The sequence below is a fragment of the Oncorhynchus tshawytscha genome, unplaced genomic scaffold, assembly GCF_018296145.1.
Source record: "Oncorhynchus tshawytscha isolate Ot180627B unplaced genomic scaffold, Otsh_v2.0 Un_contig_1282_pilon_pilon, whole genome shotgun sequence".
Classification (NCBI taxonomy): Eukaryota; Metazoa; Chordata; class Actinopteri; order Salmoniformes; family Salmonidae; genus Oncorhynchus; species Oncorhynchus tshawytscha.
In genome coordinates, this window is record NW_024609789.1 from 58,597 (window position 1) to 77,500 (window position 18,904).

The window sequence follows — 18,904 nt, forward strand, 5'->3', positions numbered from 1 at the left end:
ACACACACACACGGGAACACACACACACACACACACGCTCACTTATGGGAACACACCTGTTGGCTCGCAGCCCGGTCTGATAGACTAGACGGAGTATATTTAACGTATATCTGGCTCCCTAGTGGGTGGATCTGGCTCCCTAGTGGCTGGATCTGGCTCCCTAGTGGCTGGATCTGGCTCCCTAGTGGCTGGATCTGGCTCCCTAGTGGCTGGATCTGGCTCCCTAGTGGGTGGCCTTGCTCCCTAGTGGGTGGGCCTGGCTCCCTAGTGGGTTGGCCTGGCTCCCTGGTGGGTGGATATGGCTCCCTAGTGGCTGGATCTGGCTCCCTAGTGGCTGGATCTGGCTCCCTAGTGGCTGGATCTGGCTCCCTAGTGGCTGGATCTGGCTCCCTAGTGGCTGGATCTGGCTCCCTAGTGGCTGGGCCTTGCTCCCTAGTGGGTGGGCCTGGCTCCCTAGTGGGTGGGCCTGGCTCCCTAGTGGGTTGGCCTGGCTCCCTAGTGGCTGGATCTGGCTCCCTAGTGGGTCGGCCTTGCTCCCTAGTGGGTGGGCCTGGCTCCCTAGTGTGTCGGACTGGCTCCCTAGTGGGTCGGCCTGGCTCCCTAGTGGGTCGGCCTTGCTCCCTAGTGGGTCGGCCTGGCTCCCTAGTGGGTCGGCCTTGCTCCCTAGTGGGTCGGCCTGGCTCCCTAGTGTGTCGGCCTGGATCCCCAGTGGCTGGGCCTGGCTCCCTAGTAAACAGGTACACTAAACAGGTACAGTAAACAGGTACACTAAACAGGTTCAGTAGGTAGGTTCAGTAGGTAGGTACAGTAGGTAGGTACAGTAGGTAGGTACAGTAAACAGGTACAGTAAACAGGTTCAGTAGGTAGGTACAGTAAACAGGTTCAGTAGGTAGGTACAGTAGGTACAGTAAACAGATACAGTAGGTAGGTACAGTAGGTACAGTAAACAGATACAGTAGGTAGGTACAGTAGGTACAGTTAACAGGTACAGTAAACAGATACAGTAGGTAGGTACAGTAGGTACAGTAGGTACAGTAAACAGATACAGTAGGTAGGTACAGTAGGTACAGTAAACAGATACAGTAGGTAGGTACAGTAGGTACAGTTAACAGGTACAGTAAACAGATACAGTAGGTAGGTACATTAGGTACAGTTAACAGGTACAGTAAACAGATACAGTAGGTATGGAAGCCAAAAAACACTTAAGTCACACCGTGTCACAGTCACACCCCTGCTGCCAGAGACTCAAAGTCATTGCAGGTTCTGCCCACCCATCTCAGCACAAAGCAGCTCTCCATTCCTCCTTACAGGATTCTCGTCCTCCCCTTTTCACCATGGGGAGTGTAGTACATATTGTAACATACCTACCATATACTGTCTTAGAAGGTATCGTTTTAATGACGTATGACGACAGAGAACGTTTGGATGGTTCTTGGAAAGCGCACGCGGTCACAGGACTCGGGACACTTTGAAGCGGGGAGGAGTTACGGTGGTGTGTTCGTTTGAACTTTTTTGTTTGTGTTGTTTCGTTCAACTCGAGATACCGTTTCAGGCAAGACGACAGTATAGGAAACATGGTTGACTGGCAGGCTACTACATCCAAGATCTGTGAAACTTAAGTAGCGCGTATGGTTACACGTGTCTGAAAACGGGAACATGAAGACCTTTGACGGTGATGGTAATGTAATGGTGTGATTTATAGCGGACGCATTGCACGCGAAGTCTCCCACCACCGATTCATTTGGTTAACGTCTCATTCCTCTCCAGAAAACGGTAAGCACCCGACGCTCCCCAACTTGCTCCATTTGAAACAAGACTACGGTCATATTTTTTGTTGCATTTATCGGGAATACATGAATCTATTTTTTTACTTTTGAATGAAGTTGGTGCGGTGCTGCATTTATTAATGTATAAAGAATATAAAGAGCGTTTGAATGGTAACTGGTGAGCTGTAGCTTGAAGTTCGAGGCAAGTTTGCACAATGAGCTGGTTTGCATGGCAGAGCTGTTGTCCAGGCGTTATAGCAGAGCTGTTGTCCAGGCGTTATAGCAGAGCTGTTGTCCAGGCGTTATAGCAGAGCTGTTGTCCAGGCGTTATAGCAGAGCTGTTGTCCAGGCGTTATAGCAGAGCTGTTGTCCAGGCGTTATAGCAGAGCTGTTGTCCAGGCGTTATAATTGAACCCATCGCAGAGCTGTTGTCCAGTCATTATAACTGAACCCATCGCAGAGCTGTTGTCCAGTCGTTATAATTGAACCCATCGCAGAGCTGTTGTCCAGTCGTTATAATTGAACCCACCGCAGAGCTGTTGTCCAGTCATTATAACTGAACCCATCGCAGAGCTGTTGTCCAGTCGTTATAATTGAACCCACCGCAGAGCTGTTGTCCAGTCATTATAACTGAACCCACCGCAGAGCTGTTGTCCAGGCGTTATAACTGAACCCACCGCAGAGCTGTTGTCCAGGCGTTATAACTGAACCCACCGCAGAGCTGTTGTCCAGGCGTTATAACTGAACCCACCGCAGAGCTGTTGTCCAGGCGTTATAACTGAACCCACCGCAGAGCTGTTGTCCAGGCGTTATAACTGAACCCACCGCAGAGCTGTTGTCCAGGCGTTATAACTGAACCCACCGCAGAGCTGTTGTCCAGGCGTTATAACTGAACCCACCGCAGAGCTGTTGTCCAGTCATTATAACTGAACCCACCGCAGAGCTGTTGTCCAGTCGTTATAACTGAACCAGGTTCAGAGCTGTTGTCCAGTCATTATAACTGAACCCACCGCAGAGCTGTTGTCCAGTCATTATAACTGAACCCACCGCAGAGCTGTTGTCCAGTCGTTATAACTGAACCCACCGCAGAGCTGTTGTCCAGTCATTATAACTGAACCCACCGCAGAGCTGTTGTCCAGTCATTATAACTGAACCCACCGCAGAGCTGTTGTCCAGTCATTATAACTGAACCCACCGCAGAGCTGTTGTCCAGTCATTATAACTGAACCCATCGCAGAGCTGTTGTCCAGTCATTATAACTGAACCCATCGCAGAGCTGTTGTCCAGGCGTTATAACTGAACCCACCGCAGAGCTGTTGTCCAGTCATTATAACTGAACCCACCGCAGAGCTGTTGTCCAGTCATTATAACTGAACCCATCGCAGAGCTGTTGTCCAGGCGTTATAACTGAACCCACCGCAGAGCTGTTGTCCAGGCGTTATAACTGAACCCACCGCAGAGCTGTTGTCCAGGCGTTATAACTGAACCCACCGCAGAGCTGTTGTCCAGTCATTATAACTGAACCCACCGCAGAGCTGTTGTCCAGTCATTATAACTGAACCCACCGCAGAGCTGTTGTCCAGGCGTTATAACTGAACCCACCGCAGAGCTGTTGTCCAGTCATTATAACTGAACCCACCGCAGAGCTGTTGTCCAGTCATTATAACTGAACCCACCGCAGAGCTGTTGTCCAGTCATTATAACTGAACCCACCGCAGAGCTGTTGTCCAGTCATTATAACTGAACCCACCGCAGAGCTGTTGTCCAGGCGTTATAACTGAACCCACCGCAGAGCTGTTGTCCAGGCGTTATAACTGAACCCACCGCAGAGCTGTTGTCCAGTCGTTATAACTGAACCCACCGCAGAGCTGTTGTCCAGTCGTTATAACTGAACCCACCGCAGAGCTGTTGTCCAGTCATTATAACTGAACCCACCGCAGAGCTGTTGTCCAGTCATTATAACTGAACCCACCGCAGAGCTGTTGTCCAGTCATTATAACTGAACCCACCGCAGAGCTGTTGTCCAGGCGTTATAACTGAACCCACCGCAGAGCTGTTGTCCAGGCGTTATAACTGAACCCACCGCAGAGCTGTTGTCCAGTCATTATAACTGAACCCACCGCAGAGCTGTTGTCCAGTCATTATAACTGAACCCACCGCAGAGCTGTTGTCCAGTCGTTATAACTGAACCCACCGCAGAGCTGTTGTCCAGTCGTTATAACTGAACCCACCGCAGAGCTGTTGTCCAGTCATTATAACTGAACCCACCGCAGAGCTGTTGTCCAGTCATTATAACTGAACCCACCGCAGAGCTGTTGTCCAGTCATTATAACTGAACCCACCGCAGAGCTGTTGTCCAGTCATTATAACTGAACCCACCGCAGAGCTGTTGTCCAGTCATTATAACTGAACCCACCGCAGAGCTGTTGTCCAGTCATTATAACTGAACCCACCGCAGAGCTGTTGTCCAGTCATTATAACTGAACCCACCGCAGAGCTGTTGTCCAGTCATTATAACTGAACCCACCGCAGAGCTGTTGTCCAGTCATTATAACTGAACCCACCGCAGAGCTGTTGTCCAGTCATTATAACTGAACCCACCGCAGAGCTGTTGTCCAGTCATTATAACTGAACCCACCGCAGAGCTGTTGTCCAGTCATTATAACTGAACCCACCGCAGAGCTGTTGTCCAGTCATTATAACTGAACCCACCGCAGAGCTGTTGTCCAGTCATTATAACTGAACCCACCGCAGAGCTGTTGTCCAGTCATTATAACTGAACCCACCGCAGAGCTGTTGTCCAGTCATTATAACTGAACCCACCGCAGAGCTGTTGTCCAGTCATTATAACTGAACCCACCGCAGAGCTGTTGTCCAGTCATTATAACTGAACCCACCGCAGAGCTGTTGTCCAGTCATTATAACTGAACCCATCACAGAGCTGTTGTCCAGTCATTATAACTGAACCCATCACAGAGCTGTTGTCCAGTCATTATAACTGAACCCACCGCAGAGCTGTTGTCCAGTCATTATAACTGAACCCATCACAGAGCTGTTGTCCAGTCATTATAACTGAACCCACCGCAGAGCTGTTGTCCAGTCATTATAACTGAACCCACCGCAGAGCTGTTGTCCAGTCATTATAACTGAACCCACCGCAGAGCTGTTGTCCAGTCATTATAACTGAACCCACCGCAGAGCTGTTGTCCAGGCGTTATAACTGAACCCACCGCAGAGCTGTTGTCCAGTCATTATAACTGAACCCACCGCAGAGCTGTTGTCCAGTCATTATAACTGAACCCACCGCAGAGCTGTTGTCCAGTCATTATAACTGAACCCACCGCAGAGCTGTTGTCCAGTCATTATAACTGAACCCACCGCAGAGCTGTTGTCCAGTCATTATAACTGAACCCACCGCAGAGCTGTTGTCCAGTCATTATAACTGAACCCACCGCAGAGCTGTTGTCCAGTCATTATAACTGAACCCACCGCAGAGCTGTTGTCCAGTCATTATAACTGAACCCACCGCAGAGCTGTTGTCCAGTCATTATAACTGAACCCACCGCAGAGCTGTTGTCCAGTCAGACTGAAAGTGAAAGTGTTTCCTTCAACAACCCGTCTCGCGGCTGCTGCCAGAATCTTCCAAACAGACACAGTTCTGTTATCGCGCCTCTGATTATGTTTTATAACAGCTAAAAAACAGGAAGATAAAGACACTGTCCTGTTAACAGTTAACAGCTATAACTAAGAAGATAAAGACACGCTTCTAACATCACATTTTATTGGTCACACATATTTAGTAAATGTTATTGCGGGTGTAGCGATGTGCTTGGCAGGTCGATGAAGAACACATTGTTATTGAGAATGATCGCCTGGCAAGAAGCAAAACGCCTCCTGTTTGGGCAGAGGATTTAAAGAAAGGGGGCTCCCGAGTGAGGCGTCACTACAGACCCTGGTTCCGTTCCAGGCTGTATCACAGAGGGCGGCAGGGTAGCCGAGTGGTTAGAGCGTTGGAAGGATGCAAGTTCAAACCCCCCGAGCTGACAAGGTACAAATCTGTCGTTCTGCCCCTGAACTGTTCCCCGGTAGGCCGTCAGTGAGAAGAATTTGTTCTTAACTGACTTGCCGGGAGAAATAAAGCAAGGTAAATAAACAAGACACTGCATCTCAGTGCTCGAGGAGTCACAGGGCGGCGCACAATTGGCCCAGCGTCGTCCGGGGTTTGGCCCGTCATTGTAAATAATAATTTGTTCTTAACTGACTTGTTAACAGCACAGATACACTACATGACCAACAGCACAGATACACTACATGACCAACAGCACAGATACACTACATGACCAACAGCACAGATACACTACATGACCAACAGCACAGATACACTACATGACCAACAGCACAGATACACTACATGACCAACAGCACAGATACACTACATGACCAACAGCACAGATACACTACATGACCAACAGCACAGATACACTACATGACCAACAGCACAGATACACTACATGACCAACAGATACACTACATGACCAACAGCACAGATACACTACATGACCAACAGCACAGATACACTACATGACCAACAGCACAGATACACTACATGACCAACAGCACAGATACACTACATGACCAACAGCACAGATACACTACATGACCAACAGCACAGATACACTACATGACCAACAGATACACTACATGACCAACAGATACACTACATGACCAACAGCACAGATACACTACATGACCAACAGCACAGATACAGCACAGATACACTACATGACCAACAGCACAGATACACTACATGACCAACAGCACAGATACACTACATGACCAACAGCACAGATACACTACATGACCAACAGCACAGATACACTACATGACCAACAGGACAGATACACTACATGACCAACAGTATGTGGACACTACATGACCAACAGGACAGATACACTACATGACCAACAGCACAGATACACTACATGACCAACAGCACAGATACACTACATGACCAACAGCACAGATACACTACATGACCAACAGCACAGATACACTACATGACCAACAGCACAGATACACTACATGACCAACAGCACAGATACACTACATGACCAACAGCACAGATACACTACATGACCAACAGCACAGATACACTACATGACCAACAGCACAGATACACTACATGACCAACAGCACAGATACACTACATGACCAACAGCACAGATACACTACATGACCAACAGCACAGATACACTACATGACCAACAGCACAGATACACTACATGACCAACAGCACAGATACACTACATGACCAACAGATACACTACATGACCAACAGCACAGATACACTACATGACCAACAGCACAGATACACTACATGACCAACAGCACAGATACACTACATGACCAACAGCACAGATACACTACATGACCAACAGCACAGATACACTACATGACCAACAGCACAGATACACTACATGACCAACAGATACACTACATGACCAACAGCACAGATACACTACATGACCAACAGCACAGATACACTACATGACCAACAGCACAGATACACTACATGACCAACAGCACAGATACACTACATGACCAACAGATACACTACATGACCAACAGATACACTACATGACCAACAGCACAGATACACTACATGACCAACAGATACACTACATGACCAACAGCACAGATACACTACATGACCAACAGCACAGATACACTACATGACCAACAGATACACTACATGACCAACAGCACAGATACACTACATGACCAACAGCACAGATACACTACATGACCAACAGATACACTACATGACCAACAGCACAGATACACTACATGACCAACAGCACAGATACACTACATGACCAACAGCACAGATACACTACATGACCAACAGATACACTACATGACCAACAGCACAGATACACTACATGACCAACAGCACAGATACACTACATGACCAACAGCACAGATACACTACATGACCAACAGCACAGATACACTACATGACCAACAGATACACTACATGACCAACAGATACACTACATGACCAACAGCACAGATACACTACATGACCAACAGCACAGATACACTACATGACCAACAGCACAGATACACTACATGACCAACAGATACACTACATGACCAACAGATACACTACATGACCAACAGCACAGATACACTACATGACCAACAGATACACTACATGACCAACAGATACACTACATGACCAACAGCACAGATACACTACATGACCAACAGCACAGATACACTACATGACCAACAGCACAGATACACTACATGACCAACAGCACAGATACACTACATGACCAACAGATACACTACATGACCAACAGCACAGATACACTACATGACCAACAGCACAGATACACTACATGACCAACAGCACAGATACACTACATGACCAACAGCACAGATACACTACATGACCAACAGCACAGATACACTACATGACCAACAGACCACAGATACACTACATGACCAACAGCACAGATACACTACATGACCAACAGCACAGATACACTACATGACCAACAGCACAGATACACTACATGACCAACAGCACAGATACACACATGACCAACAGATGACCAACAGACCAACAGATACACTACATGACCAACAGCACAGATACACTACATGACCAACAGCACAGATACACTACATGACCAACAGCACAGATACACTACATGACCAACAGCACAGATACACTACATGACCAACAGATACACTACATGACCAACAGCACAGATACACTACATGACCAACAGCACAGATACACTACATGACCAACAGCACAGATACACTACATGACCAACAGATACACTACATGACCAACAGCACAGATACACTACATGACCAACAGCACAGATACACTACATGACCAACAGCACAGATACACTACATGACCAACAGATACACTACATGACCAACAGCACAGATACACTACATGACCAACAGCACAGATACACTACATGACCAACAGCACAGATACACTACATGACCAACAGCACAGATACACTACATGACCAACAGCACAGATACACTACATGACCAACAGCACAGATACACTACATGACCAACAGATACACTACATGACCAACAGCACAGATACACTACATGACCAACAGCACAGATACACTACATGACCAACAGCACAGATACACTACATGACCAACAGCACAGATACACTACATGACCAACAGCACAGATACACTACATGACCAACAGCACAGATACACTACATGACCAACAGATACACTACATGACCAACAGCACAGATACACTACATGACCAACAGCACAGATACACTACATGACCAACAGCACAGATACACTACATGACCAACAGCACAGATACACTACATGACCAACAGATACACTACATGACCAACAGCACAGATACACTACATGACCAGCACAGATACACTACATGACCAACAGCACAGATACACTACATGACCAACAGCACAGATACACTACATGACCAACAGATACACAGACCAACACTACATGACCAACAGCACAGATACACTACATGACCAACAGCACAGATACACTACATGACCAACAGCACAGATACACTACATGACCAACAGCACAGATACACTACATGACCAACAGCACAGATACACTACATGACCAACAGCACAGATACACTACATGACCAACAGCACAGATACACTACATGACCAACAGCACAGATACACTACATGACCAACAGATACACTACATGACCAACAGCACAGATACAGATACACTACATGACCAACAGATACACTACATGACCAACAGCACAGATACACTACATGACCAACAACAGATACACTACATGACCAACAGCACAGATACACTACATGACCAACAGATACACTACATGACCAACAGCACAGATACACTACATGACCAACAGATACACTAGATGACCAACAGCACAGATACACTACATGACCAACAGCACAGATACACTACATGACCAACAGCACAGATACACTACATGACCAACAGCACAGATACACTACATGACCAACAGCACAGATACACTACATGACCAACAGCACAGATACACTACATGACCAACAGCACAGATACACTACATGACCAACAGCACAGATACACTACATGACAACAGCACAGATACACTACATGACCAACAGCACAGATACACTACATGACCAACAGCACAGATACACTACATGACCAACAGCACAGATACACTACATGACCAACAGATACACTACATGACCAACAGCACAGATACACTACATGACCAACAGATACACTACATGACCAACAGCACAGATACACACATGACCAACATGACCAACAGCACAGATACACTACATGACCAACAGCACAGATACACTACATGACCAACAGCACAGATACACTACATGACCAACAGCACAGATACACTACATGACCAACAGCACAGATACACTACATGACCAACAGCACAGATACACACATGACCAACAGCACAGATACACTACATGACCAACAGCACAGATACACTACATGACCAACAGCACAGATACACTACATGACCAACAGATACACTACATGACCAACACACAGACCACTACATGACCAACAGATACACTACATGACCAACAGCACAGATACACTACATGACCAACAGCACAGATACACTACATGACCAACAGCACAGATACACTACATGACCAACAGCACAGATACACTACATGACCAACAGCACAGATACACTACATGACCAACAGCACAGATACACTACATGACCAACAGCACAGATACACTACATGACCAACAGCACAGATACACTACATGACCAACAGCACAGATACACTACATGACCAACAGCACAGATACACTACATGACCAACAGACAGATACACTACATGACCCAACAGATACACTACATGACCAACAGCACAGATACACTACATGACACAGATACACTACATGACCAACAGCACAGATACACTACATGACCAACAGCACAGATACACTACATGACCAACAGCACAGATACACTACATGAGCACAGATACACTACATGACCAACAGATACACTACATGACCAACAGCACAGATACACTACATGACCAACAGCACAGATACACTACATGACCAACAGCACAGATACACTACATGACCAACAGATACACTACATGACCAACAGCACAGATACACTACATGACCAACAGCACAGATACACTACATGACCAACAGCACAGATACACTACATGACCAACAGCACAGATACACTACATGACCAACAGATACACAGATGACCAACAGCACAGACCAACAGCACAGATACACTACATGACCAACAGCACAGATACACTACATGACCAACAGCACAGATACACTACATGACCAACAGCACAGATACACTACATGACCAACAGCACAGATACACTACATGACCAACAGCACAGATACACTACATGACCAACAGCACAGATACACTACATGACCAACAGCACAGATACACTACATGACCAACAGCACAGATACACTACATGACCAACAGCACAGATACACTACATGACCAACAGCACAGATACACTACATGACCAACAGCACAGATACACTACATGACCAACAGCACAGATACACTACATGACCAACAGCACAGATACACTACATGACCAACAGATACACTACATGACCAACAGCACAGATACACTACATGACAGCACATGACCATGACCAACAGATACACTACATGACCAACAGCACAGATACACTACATGACCAACAGATACACTACATGACCAACAGCACAGATACACTACATGACCAACACAGATACACTACATGACCAACAGCACAGATACACTACATGACCAACAGCACAGATACACTACATGACCAACAGCACAGATACACTACATGACCAACAGCACAGATACACTACATGACCAACAGCACAGATACACTACATGACCAACAGCACAGATACACTACATGACCAACAGCACAGATACACTACATGACCAACAGCACAGATACACTACATGACCAACAGCACAGATACACTACATGACCAACAGCACAGATACACTACATGACCAACAGCACAGATACACTACATGACCAACAGCACAGATACACTACATGACCAACAGCACAGATACACTACATGACCAACAGCACAGATACACTACATGACCAACAGCACAGATACACTACATGACCAACAGCACAGATACACTACATGACCAACAGCACAGATACACTACATGACCAACAGCACAGATACACTACATGACCAACAGCACAGATACACTACATGACCAACAGCACAGATACACTACATGACCAACAGCACAGATACACTACATGACCAACAGCACAGATACACTACATGACCAACAGCACAGATACACTACATGACCAACAGCACAGACACAACATGACCACAGATACACTACATGACCAACAGCACAGATACACTACATGACCAGCACAGATACACTACATGACCAACAGCACAGATACACTACATGACCAACAGCACAGATACACTACATGACCAACAGCACAGATACACTACATGACCAACAGCACAGATACACTACATGACCAACAGCACAGATACACTACATGACCAACAGCACAGATACACTACATGACCAACAGCACAGATACACTACATGACCAACAGCACAGATACACTACATGACCAACACAGATACACTACATGACCAACAGCACAGATACACTACATGACCAACAGATACACTACATGACCAACAGCACAGATACACTACATGACCAACAGCACAGATACACTACATGACCAACAGCACAGATACACTACATGACCAACAGCACAGATACACTACATGACCAACAGCACAGATACACTACATGACCAACAGCACAGATACACTACATGACCAACAGCACAGATACACTACATGACCAACAGCACAGATACACTACATGACCAACAGCACAGATACACTACATGACCAACAGCACAGATACACTACATGACCAACAGCACAGATACACTACATGACCAACAGCACAGATACACTACATGACCAACAGCACAGATACACTACATGACCAACAGATACACTACATGACCAACAGCACAGATACACTACATGACCAACAGCACAGATACACTACATGACCAACAGCACAGATACACTACATGACCAACAGCACAGATACACTACATGACCAACAGATACACTACATGACCAACAGCACAGATACACTACATGACCAACAGCACAGATACACTACATGACCAACAGCACAGATACACTACATGACCAACAGCACAGATACACTACATGACCAACAGCACAGATACACTACATGACCAACAGATACACTACATGACCAACAGCACAGATACACTACATGACCAACAGCACAGATACACTACATGACCAACAGCACAGATACACTACATGACCAACAGCACAGATACACTACATGACCAACAGCACAGATACACTACATGACCAACAGCACAGATACACTACATGACCAACAGCACAGATACACTACATGACCAACAGCACAGATACACTACATGACCAACAGCACAGATACACTACATGACCAACAGCACAGATACACTACATGACCAACAGCACAGATACACTACATGACCAACAGCACAGATACACTACATGACCAACAGCACAGATACACTACATGACCAACAGATACACTACATGACCAACAGCACAGATACACTACATGACCAACAGCACAGATACACTACATGACCAACAGCACAGATACACTACATGACCAACAGCACAGATACACTACATGACCAACAGCACAGATACACTACATGACCAACAGCACAGATACACTACATGACCAACAGCACAGATACACTACATGACCAACAGCACAGATACACTACATGACCCACAGATACACTACATGACCAACAGCACAGATACACTACATGACCAACAGATACACTACATGACCAACAGCACAGATACACTACATGACCAACAGCACAGATACACTACATGACCAACAGATACACTACATGACCAACAGCACAGATACACTACATGACCAACAGATACACTACATGACCAACAGGACAGATACACTACATGACCAACAGCACAGATACACTACATGACCAACAGCACAGATACACTACATGACCAACAGCACAGATACACTACATGACCAACAGCACAGATACACTACATGACCAACAGATACACTACATGACCAACAGCACAGATACACTACATGACCAACACAGATACACTACATGACCAACAGATACACTACATGACCAACAGCACAGATACACTACATGACCAACAGCACAGATACACTACATGACCAACAGCACAGATACACTACATGACCAACAGCACAGATACACTACATGACCAACAGCACAGATACACTACATGACCAACAGCACAGATACACTACATGACCAACAGCACAGATACACTACATGACCAACAGCACAGATACACTACATGACCAACAGCACAGATACACTACATGACCAACAGCACAGATACACTACATGACCAACAGCACAGATACACTACATGACCAACAGATACACTACATGACCAACAGCACAGATACACTACATGACCAACAGCACAGATACACTACATGACCAACAGCACAGATACACTACATGACCAACAGCACAGATACACTACATGACCACACAGATACACTACATGACCAACAGCACAGATACACTACATGACCAACAGCACAGATACACTACATGACCAACAGATACACTACATGACCAACAGCACAGATACACTACATGACCAACAGCACAGATACACTACATGACCCAGCACAGATACACTACATGACCAACAGCACAGATACACTACATGACCAACAGCACAGATACACTACATGACCAACAGCACAGATACACTACATGACCAACAGCACAGATACACTACATGACCAACAGCACAGATACACTACATGACCAACAGCACAGATACACTACATGACCAACAGCACAGATACACTACATGACCAACAGCACAGATACACTACATGACCAACAGCACAGATACACTACATGACCAACAGCACAGATACACTACATGACCAACAGCACAGATACACTACATGACCAACAGCACAGATACACTACATGACCAACAGCACAGACACTACATGACCAACAGCACAGATACACTACATGACCAACAGCACAGATACACTACATGACCAACAGCACAGATACACTACATGACCAACAGCACAGATACACTACATGACCACAGCACAGATACACTACATGACCAACAGCACAGATACACTACATGACCAACAGCATGTGGACACTACATGACCAACAGCATGTGGACACTACATGACCAACATGTGGACACTACATGACCAACAGCACAGATACACTACATGACCAACCATGATGGACACTACATGACCAACAGATGGACACTACATGACCAACAGCACAGATACACTACATGACCAACAGCACAGATACACTACATGACCAACAGCACAGATACACTACATGACCAACAGTATGTGGACACTACATGACCAACAGTATGTGGACACTACATGACCAACAGCATGTGGACACTACATGACCAACAGCATGTGGACACTACATGACCAACAGTATGTGGACATCGGCTCCTCAAACATCTCATTCCAAAATCATGGGCGTTGGTCTGATATATCAGCCTCCAGTCTTCTGGGAAGTCAATAATATGGAGTTGGTCCTCCCCTGTTTGCTGATATAACAGCCTCCAGTCTTCTGGGAAGGATTTCCACTAGATGTTGGAACATGGTACAGCATTAACGAGGACAGATAACACCTCTACACTACAAGAAGGGAGATCCACAGCAACAACATGACAGACCATAATACAAGCAGTACGGAGAGACAGACCAATCAACATCCTACGTTACTGGGTTCCCGTAACAACTACGTCCATGACGGAGTCCTTGAAACCTGAGACGGAGACTAAACTTTACAGTGTTAGTGGTGTGTGTGTGTGTGTGTGTGTGTGTGTGTGTGTGTGTGTGTGTGTGTGTGTGTGTGTGTGTATGTGTGTGTGTGTGTGTGTGTCTGTGTCTGTGTCTGTGTGTGTGTGTGTGTGTGTGTGTGTAACCAGCCTATGTTTTTATACAGCACCTCAATAACACCGTCCCTGTCTGTCTGTCTCTTCTCCCAGGATCTCTCCAGATCATTCTGGATCTCTCTCTCCTCGCCCTATAGTGGATTTGGATATGGGATAGTGATCCCAGACTCCTGGACCACACACCTCCGGCCCTTCTTCAGCAAGCAGGAGTATCTTCTAGTGCGACACACACAAACCGTCAGCTGGTTCACAGTGGCTACTACTGGGGATGGGGGATCCAGTGGAGGGCTCTCTTCTGTATGATGGTCAGAGACACTCTGGCAGGAACCACAGTGGAACCATCGCAGAACCACGCGGCACCCACGCAGAACCAGGACGGAACCCAGCAGCTTCCAGGGGAAACCCTAGAACACGTAGAACAACAGAACCGCGTTCAAGAACAACAGAACCAACTCCTAGAACTCGAGAACTTCGAACTCTTAGGTCAAGAGAATGAACTCTTAGAACAACAGATCCTAGAACAACAGAACCAACTCCTAGAACTCGAGAACTTCGAACTCTTAGGTCAAGAGAATGAACTCTTAGAACAACAGAACCTAGAACAACAGATCCAACTCTTAGAACTAGAGAATACGGTCCAGACCAGCACAGACAACCGGACCACACCTCCAGACAAGACCAGTTCTGGCGGTGCCCTCCATCCAAAGTGGCCTCACCAGAGCAACTTTAGAGCGACTAGATCCAGTGTCCCTCCCCCTGGCCAAGCCCCAGTGTCCCTCCCCTGGCCAAGCCCCAGTGTCCCTCTCCCCTGGCCAAGCCCCAGTGTCCCTCTCCCCTGGCCAAGCCCCAGTGTCCCTCTCCCCTGGCCAAGCCCCAGTGTCCCTCTCCCTGGCCAAGCCCCAGTGTCCCTCTCCCCTGGCCAAGCCCCAGTGTCCCTCTCCCCTGCCTCGGACCTCTTCTCCACTTGCCCGATCCGATCCCAGACTCCTGGCCCACACACCTCCGGCCCTTCTTCAGCCAGCAGGAGTATCTTCTAGTGCGACACACACACCGTCAGCTGGTTCACAGTGGCTACTACTGGGGCCCTATGGAGATGGAGGAGGCCCACCGCACACTGCTACTCACACCGCCTGGGAGCTTCCTCATCAGGTATACACCGCACCCTTCTACACACACACTGCCTGGGAGCTTCCTCATCAGGTATACACCACACCCTGCTACACACACACCGCCTGGGAGCTTCCTCATCAGGTATACACCGCACCCTTCTACACACACACTGCCTGGGAGCTTCCTCATCAGGTATACACCGCACCCTTCTACACACACACCGCCTGGGAGCTTCCTCATCAGCTATACACCACACCCTGCTACTGACACACCGCCTGGGAGCTTCCTCATCAGGTATACACTGCACCCTGCTACACACACCGCCTGGGAGCTTCCTCATCAGGTATACACTGCACCCTGCTACTGACACCGCCTGGGAGCTTCCTCATCAGGTATACACCACACCCTGCTACACACACACCGCCTGGGAGCTTCCTCATCAGGTATACACTACACCCTGCTACACACACCGCCTGGGAGCTTCCTCATCAGGTATACTCCACACCCTGCTACACACACCGCCTGGGAGCTTCCTCATCAGGTATACACTGCACCCTGCTACACACACCGCCTGGGAGCTTCCTCATCAGGTATACACCACACCCTGCTACTGACACCGCCTGGGAGCTTCCTCATCAGGTATACACCACACCCTGCTACACACACACCGCCTGGGAGCTTCCTCATCAGGTATACACTACACCCTGCTACACACACCGCCTGGGAGCTTCCTCATCAGGTATACTCCACACCCTGCTACACACACCGCCTGGGAGCTTCCTCATCAGGTATACTCCACACCCTGCTACACACACCGCCTGGGAGCTTCCTCATCAGGTATACTCCACACCCTGCTACACACACCGCCTGGGAGCTTCCTCATCAGGTATACACCACACCCTGCTACACACACCGCCTGGGAGCTTCCTCATCAGGTATACACTGCACCCTGCTACTGACACCGCCTGGGAGCTTCCTCATCAGGTATACACCACACCCTGCTACACACACACCGCCTGGGAGCTTCCTCATCAGGTATACACTGCACCCTGCTACTGACACCGCCTGGGAGCTTCCTCATCAGGTATACACCACACCCTGCTACACACACACCGCCTGGGAGCTTCCTCATCAGGTATACACTGCACCCTGCTACTCACACCGCCTGGGAGCTTCCTCATCAGGTATACTCCGCACACACACACACACACACGGCTGTTCCTCATCAGGAAACAAACAAGCACAGCCCACCCTTGCTGTTCCGTCCTGTGTAACGTTGTGCTGTCGTGTGGTTGTGTGGTTGCCAGGGACAGCAGTCAGCCGGACGTCTTCTTCACCCTCAGTTACCACGGCGACTGGGGGCCCGTCAGTGTCCGCGTCCTCCTGACCAGTCAGAGTTTCCGCCTCAACGGCAGTAACAAGGCCTTTGATTCGTTGTTCGCCTTGCTGCGGTTCTACGTGGAGTCATCCCATAGGCGGCTGCGGAGGGCGTGGCGCAGGGAGCGACCCATGACCTTACAGCAGCTGTGTAGGGGACGAATCGTGGAGTTGTACGGAGCGGAGAGGATAGATTCACTACCTGGGCTCAACCAGGTGGTCATACAGTATCTACAGGACTATCCTTATAGTATATAGACACACCCTCCTGCCGGAGAGTTTGGGGCACCACTTCCGTTTCAACAGACTGAAACTTTCTGAACGGTACTGACCCGAAACTACAATGGAGTGGAGCCCCAGAAAACGGAATTGGAATTTGCTGTTTTTTACACTCTCTGTCTCTGGTCTGGTTCTGTAGTTCTGTCTCTGGTCTGGTTCTGTGGTTCTGTCTCTGGTCTGGTTCTGTGGTTCTGTCTTTGGTCTGGTTCTGTGGTTCTGTCTCTGGTCT

At 47.5% G+C, this 18,904-nt stretch overlaps 1 protein-coding gene across 1 annotated transcript in view; it reads left to right on the forward strand.

The window, feature by feature from the left end:
• The first annotated feature begins 1,308 nt into the window (after positions 1 to 1,308).
• The window catches only part of LOC121845902 (suppressor of cytokine signaling 1-like), a 17,601-nt gene continuing 5 nt past the window's right edge, over positions 1,309 to 18,904 (forward strand). Inside the window, exons 1-4 of the mRNA XM_042318120.1 lie at positions 1,309 to 1,773; positions 16,003 to 16,649; positions 16,835 to 17,058; positions 18,327 to 18,904. The exon at positions 18,327 to 18,904 is cut by the window's right edge and continues 5 nt beyond it. Of these exons, the coding sequence (XP_042174054.1) occupies positions 16,209 to 16,649; positions 16,835 to 17,058; positions 18,327 to 18,654 (993 nt within the window). The 5' untranslated portion in view covers positions 1,309 to 1,773; positions 16,003 to 16,208 and the 3' untranslated portion in view covers positions 18,655 to 18,904. The remainder of the gene's footprint in view (positions 1,774 to 16,002; positions 16,650 to 16,834; positions 17,059 to 18,326) is intronic.